This window comes from Grampus griseus (genome assembly GCF_964374135.1).
Source record: "Grampus griseus genome assembly, contig: HAP1_SCAFFOLD_722, whole genome shotgun sequence".
Taxonomy (NCBI): Eukaryota; Metazoa; Chordata; class Mammalia; order Artiodactyla; family Delphinidae; genus Grampus; species Grampus griseus.
Window position 1 is genome coordinate 60167 of NW_028132741.1, and position 13181 is coordinate 73347.

The 13181-nt window shown below is 35.4% G+C and overlaps 1 protein-coding gene across 3 annotated transcripts in view; it reads left to right on the forward strand.

Moving 5' to 3' along the window:
* Window positions 1–13181, forward strand: part of LOC309817843 (uncharacterized protein) — a 36304-nt gene that overhangs the window by 15954 nt on the left and 7169 nt on the right. Inside the window, exon 3 of one of the 3 annotated variants that reach the window (XM_082682124.1) lies at window positions 1760–1903. The exons of the other annotated variants lie outside the window; for them this stretch is intronic. Coding sequence (XP_082538250.1) covers window positions 1760–1857 — 98 coding nt within the window. The 3' untranslated portion in view covers window positions 1858–1903. The remainder of the gene's footprint in view (window positions 1–1759; window positions 1904–13181) is intronic. 3 annotated transcript variants of the gene reach the window in all.

Below are 13181 nucleotides of genomic sequence, written 5' to 3' on the forward strand. Positions count from 1 at the left end.
AAAAAGCAACAAGAACAAATACAAAGAAAACCACACCTAAGATCACCACAGTACAATTCATGAACAGCAAAGAAAAACATGACATCTTAAAAGCAGCCTGAGGAAAAAGATTACTTTCAAAGGAACAATAGGATTGAGATTACAGCTTACTTCTCAGCGAAACTGACTGGATACTAGAAAATAATGGAATAACATTTTTAAGTGCTAAAGAAAAGAACTGCGCATTGGGAATTCTAGAGGCAGAGAAAATGTTGTTTGGAAGGAAAGATGAAATAAGGAAATTTGCGAACAAAATTTAGAAAATATGTTCTCATCAGAACTGACTGAATTAAATTCTAAAGGGAGACCTGCAGGCAGAAGGAAGATTATCACAGATGAAAATAAGGACTTTATAAAGAATTATGTATAACAGAAAGCATAAATAAGTGGATAAACCTAAATAAAATCTAACAGCAAAAAAGAGTAATAATAAAATATATCAAACATTAGAATGCATTACAACAAAAGGAAGAGGAAAAAGTAGTAAAAGAAATTTAAGATCTCAGCATTGCTTGAGAAGAAGTAAAAGAGCTAATAAGTCATGGTACATGTGTAACTGCTACTTATGTAAAAATAAGCTAATACAAGGGAAAATGGAATTTGAAGAAATCTCAAAGGAAGAAGGAAGAGCAAAAGGAACATAACAAGGTGGGACAAATAGTAAGCAAGGAGTAAACGGTCTATAAGAAAATACATTAACTGTAAATACTGAAATTAAAGGACAAGGATTATTGAAACAAACCAAAAACCTAATTCTATGCCACCTACAAGAGACAAGAGTCAGATTGAAAATGAAAGGATTCAAAAATTATGTCATAACAACAATAAGTAAAATTGCAGAAGATTTTTTAATGTTAACATAGATTTGAAAGCAAAAAGTATCACTGGCGATAAGGCAGGATAATAAAACCCACTGTTACTTTACAAGGAATATATTATAAGTCTAAACTTCAATGCAGTATATGAAGGGAAATTCCAAAAATCTAAGTAGAAATAGAAAAATCTAAATTACCTAGATCAGTAACATAGAACCACAACAACAAATCAGCAGATTATAGAAGATCTGAATACCATCATTAAAAACTTTGGCCTAAATTTACATAAAACACTGCACCGACAATGATGGAATATATATATTATGCAGAAATTTTTAGGTGCACATGGCACATTTATAAAATTGACTATATTCTGGTTATAAAACAAGGCTCTGAATAAGCAAGAAATTTAAACCTGTATAACCAATATTTTACCAAATAGTTGGATATTAAAAACATACTTCTGATCATTATGTAGGTCAAAGATAAAGTCGCAATGGGAATTAGAATTTTATTAATTGAATGATAATGAAAATATGCCATAACAAAACCTGTGGGTTGCAAATAAAGCTGTGGTCACAGAGAAGTTTATGTATTCCAATTATACTCTCTAAATGTAAAACGGAAAGGAATAAAGCAACTAGAAGATAACCTATCACCCTGAGGTAGGCAGCTCCTGAACTGTACCTGGTGGGGAAGGCAGGGCAGAACTTCAGGAGGCCAGCTGAGAGCACGGTGAACACCATGTCAGGAGCAGTCTCCAAGAAAGAGAATTTAATGTACAAAGGGATGACTAAAATATATTTAAGAGCTAGCACCCTGACCCCTCTTAAGGATGACTTATGTTGCTGGGGAAAAAATAAGAAGTGCTCGATGTAGAAGGTGAATAGCTTTATAATTCCCAGGAGAATCTTGGTACCAGGACCACACAATGAAGAACTTGGAGTCCCCGTGGCTAGTCCAGCAGAGAGAAAAGGAGAAACAGAGATGCGAGAGAAAATAAAGGGAACTCTTGGTGCAATTTGGTGCTGCTGCAGGCCCAAGTCCAGGTATGTGCTCTCTATCTCCACATCTTAAATAAAAGCCACCATGTTCCTCAGTCTTTCAGATACTTAGAATTTCTCTTTAGAACCTGAAAATGGGGTCAGGTCTCCCGTCTGCATTGCTACAGTACAAAATAGAGGCAGGATGTTTGAAATAGTTCTCCATCTGGCAGAGGAGGCCTTGAAGCTGTGAGCCACTCGCTGCAAACCAGCAGGACATGAAGGATTCTTGAGCAGATCTGAAGCTACTGGGAGGCCTTTGAGGAGTTAAATCCCATAGTAAATACTGTACCTTCAATGGCCCCTTCTCCCTCTCTGTCCAGTCTTCCTCCACTCCCGTGGGGGCCCAAAGGGGTTAAATGAGCACTCTGATGTAATCAATATAGCAAATTACTGGTATCTTCTATGGATTATTGAGATCATAAATGCCCTATATACAGTATTATGTAGAAAGCAAGAGAGTTGATATAATACTTATATAAAACCGTGAAGGTGGAACTATCGTCCTTGGTCCTTACCATATAAACACACACACATAGACACACACACACTTAATGGAGATTGAAAATTTACTTATTTATTATTTTCCAAACCAATAGATGCACACCTAAATCTCCAATGGTAATGTCTATGATAAGCTTTTTTAGTCAGGGTATCATATGTAGACATAGCAGTTTCAATTCAAAATCAGGCTACCACCTGTTAAATATACAGGAGTCCATGTTTATGTGCCATGATCCATCACTGTTGTGCTAAAGCCATGTAAGCAAATTAAATGGGGATATCTAGGAATCACAACTACTACATTTTCCATATCTTTGACAGTAATACACATCTCTTCAATAATTCCAGAAATGCAGTATTGCTGTTGATTTCAAGCTTGTTGGAATGGGAGACAAGTTCAGTTCAGTTTCATTTGGCTTTCCTACACAAATTTGAAAAGCAAGACAAGGGGTGTTCTATCACTAACTGTGTTTTTTCCACTTATATATCAGGAACGGGATAAATATCCACAAATTTCATTATGAACCAGTGAGCACACTGTGAGTTGGGCTTGGGTCAGAACTCAGCTTATCACCTGGCCTCCATATCTCTCATGCTAACAACTTGAGAGGGTATCATTTCTGTTTAATAGATGGTATTGATACCTCAGACCACTTATCTAGATGTTTTTGAAGTGTCTGAATGTTACCCCAGGTCAGTGTCAGATTCAATAATTCAGTTGCTGATTCAAGACTCTTATAAGATACACATATGCATGTGCATGTGCACACACACACACATCCATTCATTCATCTATCTGTCATCTACCTATCTATATCTATAAATATTTTTTGACATAGCATTAAGTGAAAGAAGTGTGAGAACATTTCCCAGTTTGTGGATTTTCAATTTTCCCTTGTGAAGACTGAGTTGCTATATTTATAGAAGCTTGAGAAGCTGGAGTTACTAGGTCTTAATGATTCATACATTTTATCATAGTAAATATCTTTTAATCCCTGATAGTATTTTTGACTTCTTTTTCTGATATTATTATAACTAAATCCATTTCTTTTTGATCAGTATTCTCCCCTTAGATTCTTTGTCACTCATACTTCAGACTTTCTATGTCCTGTTAAATTGGGTATGTCATAAATAAATAATAATTGTCTATTTAGCTAAATTAAATCTTACGTTTAATGTATTTATTGTGGTTTTAATTAGCCCTTCAGATTCTTGGGTTTCGCGTCTGTGGATTCAATCAACTTGGATTGAAATTTCCATTCATTTTACTACTACATTTTATATGAGGGACTTGAGCATCAGCAGATTTTGGTATATGCAGGGGCTCCTGGGACCAATCCCCCTCAGGTACCAAGGGATGACTGTAATCTTCTGCTGTTGGATAAGTACTTTATAAATGTCAGTGAGATACAGTTGATAATGATGGTGGTTCAGTTCAACTGTATGCTCACTGATTTTCTGTAAGCAGAATCTGTCAATTACTGATAGAGGTCTGTTGAGGTCTCCAACTATAATAATAGAGCTGTTTATTTCATCTTGCCATTCTATCTGTTTTTGCCTCACTTATTTTGGTACTTTGCTGTTATGCACATACACATTAAGGATTAAGTCTTCTTAGAAAATTGACCCCCTTTTCGTTATGTAATGCTCTCTCTATCCCTGATAATTTTCCTTGTTTGAAGTCTGCTTTGCCTGACATTAATATAGCTACTCCAGCTTTCCCTTCATTAGTGTTAGTGTGGTATAGTTTTCTTCATCACTTTACTTATAATCTATGTCTTTCTTTTTAAAGTGGGTTTCTTGCAGACAACATATAGTCAGTTGTTTTTTTTATCCCCTCTGTCATTTTCTGTTTTTAATTTTTATAGTTGCATTTAATCCATTCACATTTAAAGTGATTATGTGTATAGTTGGATTAATCTCTCCCCTTTCTGTACTGTTCTCTATTCATTGCACTTCTTATTTTTTAATATTCTACCCTTTTCTGCCTTATCTGGTTTAATTAGGCATTTTATATGATTCTGTTTTCTCTCATTTCTTAACAAATCAGTTATACTTCTTTTTAAAAAATGATTTTAGTGGTTGCCCTAAGGATGGCAACATGTATTTACAACATGTATTTACAAGTCCACTTCTAAATAGGTCTATATTATTTTATGAGTGTGTAGGTACCTTAAAATATTTCGTATTCATCCCTTCTAACATTGATGTCACTCATTTCACTTATCAATAAGCTATACTCATCCAATATATTGTTGCTGTTGTTAGTTTGAACACTTATATTAAATCAAGTAAGAAAAAGAAAAGTAAAAGGGTTTATTTTACCTTTATGTGTTCCCTCTCTAATGCCCTTCATTTCTTTACATAGATCTCAGTTTCTAACCTGCATCATTTTCTTTCTCTAAACTTTAAAAAAATTAAACTTCTTTAAACATTTTTTGAAAGGCAGATCTACTGGTGAAAAATTCCTCATTTTTGTTCATTTGAGAAAGTCTTTATTTCTCCTTCATTTTTGAGGAACAATTTTCCTTAATACAGAATTCTAGCTTGGTGATTCCTTTATTTCAACATTTTAAATATTTCTCTCCACTCTCTTTTTGCTTGCATTGTTGATGACAAGAAGTCTGCTATAAATCTTATACTTCTTTCTTCATAGGTAAGGTGTTGTTTTTCTGTGTGTGTGTTTCAAGATTTTTTCTTTGATTTTCTGTAGTTTGAACACAACATGCCAGGTGAAAGTTTTTTTATTATTTATCCCACTTGGACTCCTCTGAGTCCTTGATCTATGGTTTGGTGTCTGTCATTATTTTTGAAAAATTCTTAGCTATTTTCACCTCACAAATTATATCAGTATTGTGAACTGAAATCCCATGTTTTTTATTACCAATTCATACTCTCCTCTAATAAGCCATTCATCATAGAAGACCTGCCACCTTACACTTCCTCTAGATCCACCTCTGCTGAGACCATTGCATCAAAGTGAGAACTAATCTCGAACTGATATTTCCAATTTTCTCTTTGCACAGTGCTGAGTAGTGGGAACTTTAATCGTAACTGATCGATTTTTGTATTTTATGTAGTGTGCAGAATGTTTATTTGCACAAAACATAAATAACGTGTGTATATATATGTGCATGTATATGTTATATATATGTGTGTGTGTGTGTGTGTATGTATATATATATATATATATATATATATATATATATATATATATATAAATGTTATGATTCCTTGCTTCGAAGGATGGAATCTAGGGCAACAAGAAAGGGGGGAGTGATACATGGTCTTCCTCTTAACTTTACCTTTTTTTCTCTCCTTTTCTTTTTTTACCTAAGTTATTTATTTAATTCATCTCCTGCTACAAGAAAAGTGATGCAAAATCAGTCTACTGGTCATCATTTGATACAAATAACGAACATGGGCTTAAGGTCCTATACATTTTACTGGTCCATGTGCAAGAATAGTCCAAATCTGAGCTGTGGTCCATGATGTAGAACAATGGTCCAGGTTTTCTTTATTCATCTTCATTGCAGGTCAGAAGTGGCTTCAAATGAGGGTTATAGAATAAAGAATGGTTACCATATCTCTAGGAAAAGGGCTTGGACCTGACGCAGAGATGGGGATAGACAAAAACTTGGGTTCTTATGTTTTCTCTGGTGCAAACAGGAAGGCGTTCAGCAAGCTGACTCCCACCCTGGGGAACATGACAAAGTAAATAGGGGCCTTCCAAGTGTGAGCTAAGCCCTCCTTGCTTGAGGCACCTCTAGACATGGGAAGCCCCAGATGTGGTTGGGACATACCTAGAACCCCAGAAACCCAGAGTCTAGCCACCACTCCATTTTCGACCTGATTGAAAGCTATCATTGCCTCTTTATTATTCTAGAGATTATAAAGAAATTATTATTCCTGATTAAAAACAGAATTATCAAATTTAAAATCATTGTGATAGCAGTAAGCAGCAAGTTATATTCCTTAGAAAATCAATGCAATGAAATACATACTCGGCATACATACATACTCAATTTTTCTCAGAATTCAGAAGAAAATAATAGAAACTAGGTGTGATGAGAAAAGAGTTAAGTGAAAGAAGGTGGAAAATAAAATCCAATCTACAGAAAATTGTAACTTCATGAAACAGTCACTTTTACAAATTACAAGATTTTTTTTAATCCAGAAAGTGACATAGTTATTTATCAGTTACTAGTTTCAGATTCCTTTCGACATTTCTGAAGACACAAGTCAAGATGAAGCTGATAATTGCCCAATATTTGATCTGATAAAAACATAATGCTGCAAACGAAGGAGAACTTTCCTCTGGTGAATGGTGGACTGAGGGGGGGGGAAAATGAAGCACGTTTTCACCTCGTGGAACTGAGAATGCATGAAGAAACGTTGATAAAATATTTGATTAACTTAACCACAGATGTTCACAAACTGAGTTTTAAATAGATATTTATGGTTTTCCAAAGCAACCGAAGCAGCAGCCCATCTTCATGGGATCAGCTAGTGAGTATCAAAATTATTTAATACACTCTATCCCCTACTGTCAAAAGTGAATACACTCAAGTGCTTGGCATTCTGTAGAATAGTGGTTAAGGAGAAACTTGAAATGTGTTTTCTCTTGTCCAGCAAGTTAACATTTTCTGTTAGGTTTCTGTTTTCTCTCGAAGGACCTACTCTTCTCTTGATGGTAAGTTATTCTCTTTAAGGACACACTGTCCCCCCGCCCCTCACCTCAACTACAGTAGTATACTTTATTCAGAGATTTCTGTAGGGCACAAATATCATGATATGATAATGCAAAATACATATGTACATTTTAGTTAGCAGATGGTTGGTCTCCTTATATAGATTTTAAAATACAAATCAAAATAAAATTCAGATGGAATAAGGACTTAAATATATAGAGCATAAAATTACTGAAATAATACAGGAGATAACTGAAACTCTGAGTTACACAATAAAAGCAGACATAATGATTTGGTTAAACACCAAAAGCTTCAAAAAGTTTAAACAAATCTCAAAATAGAGAAATAACTTCTGCAATGCAAAATAATCAATATAGGGGCAAGAGATTTCATTAAAAAATAAAGGTAAATATTATATTGAATAAATGCCAGGAAGAAGAAATTCAGGAAAGCAAATGTAAAAAATGTGATAAATACAATGAAATGCTCAAACTAACCAGTGTTCAACAAAACAATTTAAAATAAAAATAATATGAATGTTTTGTCTATATGTTTAATTCATGAAATTTGTTAAATGTAAACTATTCAAATTGATGGAAATATAAACATTGGACTAATATTCTGTATTGTTTTGGATTTTGCTTTCTATTTGATGGTAAGATTTAGAGACTTTTTCATGTCTGTTTATAGATTTATAACTTTTTCAAAATACCTTCATAGCACATATTCTGGATCCTTCAGAATTTATTTGTCATTCTTATGGGGATTTCGAGTTGTCCTCACTTGGTTGCTATGCCAGCAATTCTATACGAGAAAACCTTATCCATACAATTTGGTTTCGATGTGTTTTCTTAGCACTCATTAATTCTCCTGAAGAAACCTGCTCCTTTTCCCAAACTTTAATTCAGGAAACACAAGGATAGTCACCTAATTTTAGAACTTTGTTTTGTGTTATTGAGATCTGTATTGTTAATCTTACGATCTCACGGTTCTTCCTCAGTTTGGTCATATTTCCTTATGCTAACAAAATCTTCTTTTGAGAGGTAAAAAAATATTTTTTATTCTTACTGAAGATGCACTTAAAATATTTTTCATTAATTTTTACTTTTGTTGTTGGCACCAAATTACTGAGAAAAGGGCAAAAGAAACAACTTTATTCAGCCATATATAATTACAAATCAGTTTGTTGATATTTAGTAATATTGGTTCTTATTATCCATTATCCTAAATTAAAATTTAGTATATTTACAGACGCTCAGAAACACTAGGAAGTTAAAATTACGTATTATTTCTTTGCTCTTGAAATTACATTTGATAAGCTTTTGTATTTTTTTAAGGAACAATCTGTGTCTTCAGCACTTTTTGATGTAGCATTACATGAAGAACATTTTCCATGTTATTAAATATTTTTTGAAAGCATGTTAATACCTACAAAACATTCCATCTTATGCAAGTACCACATAATTTATCTGTGCCTTTATTACTTGATATTAAATGTGTTTCTATCCCCAAACATTCTATAAAAGCATTCTTGCACATTAATCCTTGTTAATTGCTTTATTTCTTTAAAATAATTCTTATAATGCTATATAAGTAAAGTATGCTGTGGGCACTCAAAACCATAGAGAAAACAGTACATCTAAATGTATTAGTGTTTAAGAATCATAACACATCGAGGGGGATTTTAAGTGAATGAACCTAGTGATTAATTTTAAGAACATAAAACTTGAGACAACCAGCTATTATGTGCTCCCTAATGTGAAGAAATAAGAAGTGTAGCACATCAACTATGAAGAACTCTTACCAATCAAATCTGAATCAAAACTGTAGTTCCCAATCACTAATTTGTTAAAAAAGAAAAACATGAAAATCGGAGAAATATGTTAAAAATAAAACAGGAATACACACAGAAAAATGCAAAATTTTGTTAACTCTACAAGGCAAATGACCACCCACAAGGAAGAATAAACGTCATGGAAAAAAGAGAGAGGGACAACCTATAGATTTAAAGACAAGAGAATAATCAACCAAGCTATCAATATTCTGAGCCCTGTTGGGATTCTGATTTCAATAAAACAACTTTGGAAATAAATTATGATACATCATGCAGATATATACACTGACTAGATTTTTTTAATATTAAGGGTTTATTGTTAAATTTGTGGGTGGATAGCTGGAAAAGCTTTTGTCTTATTTTGTATTTTTTTAGTCCTTATGCTATTTTTTCCCCGATGAAATGTTATGCTTAGGATTTTCATCTATACTATTCAGGGGTTAAAGTAACTCTGAAGTAATCCTAAAGTAACCTTAAAGTAATCGTGTTTTGGGCAGAGCCAAAACACGATTGGACATGTGTTGATCATTATTGATCTTCTCTATATTCACATATTTTTTGAGAATTTAAAATGCCACAAAAGGGAGCAACAGGAAATGAGTTTACTATTTTGGTGGGGAATAGATAATACAGTCTTGTTATATATATATATATGGTTTATCCTGAAGAGATTTGGGAAAGGAAGTGATATGATGGGATTCACAAGTGAGAGTGCACTCTTACGAACGTGGACATGAATTCATCCAGGAGCAAGGAGACCATTAATACCTTCCTCAATTTCTATAATTCCAGTCCCCTCTCTGTCACACTCTTATGGGCTATAATTTCTCTACAGAATGATAATAGAATGATAAAGAAAATAAGAATGAATTAAAAATGAGATGTGAAAGCCAAAGGGACTCCTTGGTAGAGGCAAAGAAGCCCTCGTTTTGCAGCAGGAGTGCAGAGAAAGCCAAACACGAGGCCTGAGATTTATTAGTCTGTGCGACTAACTTCAAAGGAGGTTAAACTTGGCAGATTTGTTATACCAAGGGCATTGCCCCCATTGGGAAAATCTGAAGCTTTAACACACAGAATCTAGACATGCGGATGATTGCTTCTGAAGATTTTGATTCTTTTGATTCCTCTGACTCTTCTAAGCCTGCAGAAGTGTTCCATTCCTTTTTGCTAAGAGCAGTCATCTCAATAATCCTGAAAGGCAGCAGATATACCACTCAAGATCTGCCCTCACTTTCCCTCCTGGCCACTTGGCTTATACCTAGGTTTTAAGTCAGAATATCAAGCAACTGAGGATGCACTTGGCTTCATAAACAAAGTACTGTAATTTAAAGATGCTGCAAATCTATCTGACATGTATCAGTAGCCATCTGGGATGTATGAGTGGCACTGTGTTAGAAGATTCTTTATCAAAGGGACTGGAACATAGAATTGGAAAGGGAAGAATTTATTTACCTGAGAATATTCTTTGGAGATAAAGGATTTAGTGTCCTGGAAAGAACCTCAGGAGATTGTACAAACTAATAAGGTGGCTCCCAGTACATGGCATGGTACACACAGTGGCCAAGCTGAGCAAAACTGAAATGCATGAACTGCAATGTCAGATGATGGATAAAGAAATTAAAAAGTTCAGACAAGTAGACATGCTAGAATGGATGTAATATGTACAGTCAGAAGATAAGCATGATGGTTATGTTCCTTGGGAAGGCCCAAGGACACAAAATTTATCAAGGCCATATGAATGGCCTGGTGAGACAGGAAGCAGCATCATTAAAAAGTTCAGGGGCTTCCCTGGTGGCACAGTGGTTGAGAGTCCGCCTGCCGATGCAGGGGACGCGGGTTCGTGCCCCGGTCCGGGAGGATCCCACATGCCGCGGAGCAGCTGGGCCTGTGCGTCCAGAGCCTGTGCTCCGCAACGGGAGAGGCCACAACAGTGAGAGCCCCGTTTACAGGAAAAAAAATAAATAAATTCAGTAGTGTCTCTACTTTTCATTTTAGGGCTGGAGATAGAAAATACTGTTACAGAATTTATCTAGCTGGAAACAATGTCCATGAATGGACTTTAAAATAGTAGAGTCTAGGTGGCAGCAGTTAACTGTCAGTAACCAGGTGGTACTTAACCACATATGTTGTGATCACTAGCAAAGTTGGAGTAATAGCCCTGGGAACCAGATACACAGGGACTTACAAGGATGGTTAATAGAATATGACCTCCCTAGGGGCAAAATAGATTGGTGTCTGACAAAGTCACTACTCAGCTTGAACCAGCAGAAGAAATCAAGGTCTGGTGATTGGGCGTCTGAGGATAGCCACCCTAATAAATATGTCATGATTCCTTGCACAGGTTTCAGACTGGGGACCATTGTTCAGAATCAGAGCCCACTAAACAGTGGTTCCAAGTGGAACAATTGCAGTACCATAGCATGTATACAAAGCAATGATTTGCTGAATTTTTCCTGAAGAAAATTATGGCCATTTACTCACTTGACTATAAATTGCGAGATGGGGATTACTCATATTTTTAGCACTGTTGGTATAGGTTATAGGGTTTCTGTGATATTGAACTACGAATACTTTGAAACATTATTGTGGCCTTCCTATATGTATGGGGGCATATGGGAGACAGGTAATAAATCACTTACATAGACCACCTGATGGTCATTTCCCTGGACCCTGAATTAATTGGTATTAACATACTTGGAAGTTAGTACAACTTCCAGATTGGGTCCTTGGTTGTAGATAACTACCAAAATAGGGAAAGCCACATGGAAGCCTCTGAAACTGTTCCTGTCATGAGAAAGTAAGTGAAAATATATAAATAAAAATTGTATCATATATGTATTATATAGAGTTTAGGAGATTTATATCAGCTATGAGTTTCTAACAGAAGCAAGGATGGTGGTCCTTATCACATCCCCAGTTAAGTTACCTAGCAATGATCTTGCAAAAACCAGATGGATCCTGGAAGGTGACTGTAGACCGCTGCAAGCTCAACCCAGTAGTTGCCCTGATTGAAGTTTCCATGATGGATGTGGTAACTTTGTTAGAACAGATAGAGCCTCAGGTTCTGGTATATGGACATTGTTTTGGCATATGCATTCTTTTCTATTTCAGTAAGAAAAGAGGATCAGGGAGAGTTTTTGCTCACTTCAAATGTGTAATAAACACTTGCAAATTTTGCTGTTGAGCTGTAATTCCTTTTCCTCTGCTATAATGTAGTCCAAAGGGATCTCGGACTATCTAAACATTGCAGAGCGCAGCACATGAATCCATTGCTTTCAGGATAGCATGTTAATCTCTTCAAATAGTTAGTACTATGAAGGCCTTCATGAGACACTGTTTAGAGGATGGAGTGGTCATGATGGCAGAGAGAGAGACCAACAGCATGGATTCCCACTAACTAAGGCTAATCTAGCTACTGCTACTGCCAAATGTCCAACCTGTAAGAAAAAGAGACCAAAACCAAGCTCCAAAATTACATAATTTCTTGAGATTTACTATCTACCTGGTAACAAGTTAACTATTTTGAATAGCTTCCATCCTGAGAATATCACTGGTCTTGTCACTAGAATAAATTATTATTATATATTTCTGCCAGTGTATATGGGTTTCAAAAACATTCCTGTTCTGCTAATTGTTTTTCAAAGAAATGAGTTTTATGGAAGGTGTGATGGTTTATTTTATGCCTCAACTTGACTGGGCCACAGGGTGGCCAGATATTTGGTCAAACATTACTCTGGGTGTATCTGTGAGGATGTTTCTTTTGTTTGTTTGTTTTTTTCTTTTTAACATCTTTATTGGAGTATAATTGCTTACAAAGGTGTGTTAGTTTCTCCTTTATAACAAAGTGAATCAGCTATACATATACATTTATCCCCATATCTCCTCCTCCTTGAGTCTCCTTCGCACCCTCCCTATCCCAGCCCTCTAGGTGGACACAAAGCACCGAGCTGATGTCCCTGTGCTATGCAGCTGCTTTCCCCACTAGCTAGCTATTTTATATTTGGTGGTGTATATATGTCCATGCCACTCTCACTTCGCCCCAACTTACCCTTTCCCCCTCCCCATGTCCTCAAGTCCATTATCTACGTTTGCGTCTTTATTCCTGTCCTGCCCCTAAGTTCTTCAGAACCATATTTTTTTTTAGATTCCATATAAATGTGTTAGCATATGGTATTTGTTTTTCTCTTTCTGACTTACTTCACTCTGTATGACAGTCTCTAGGTCCATCCACCTCACTACAAATAACTCAATTTTG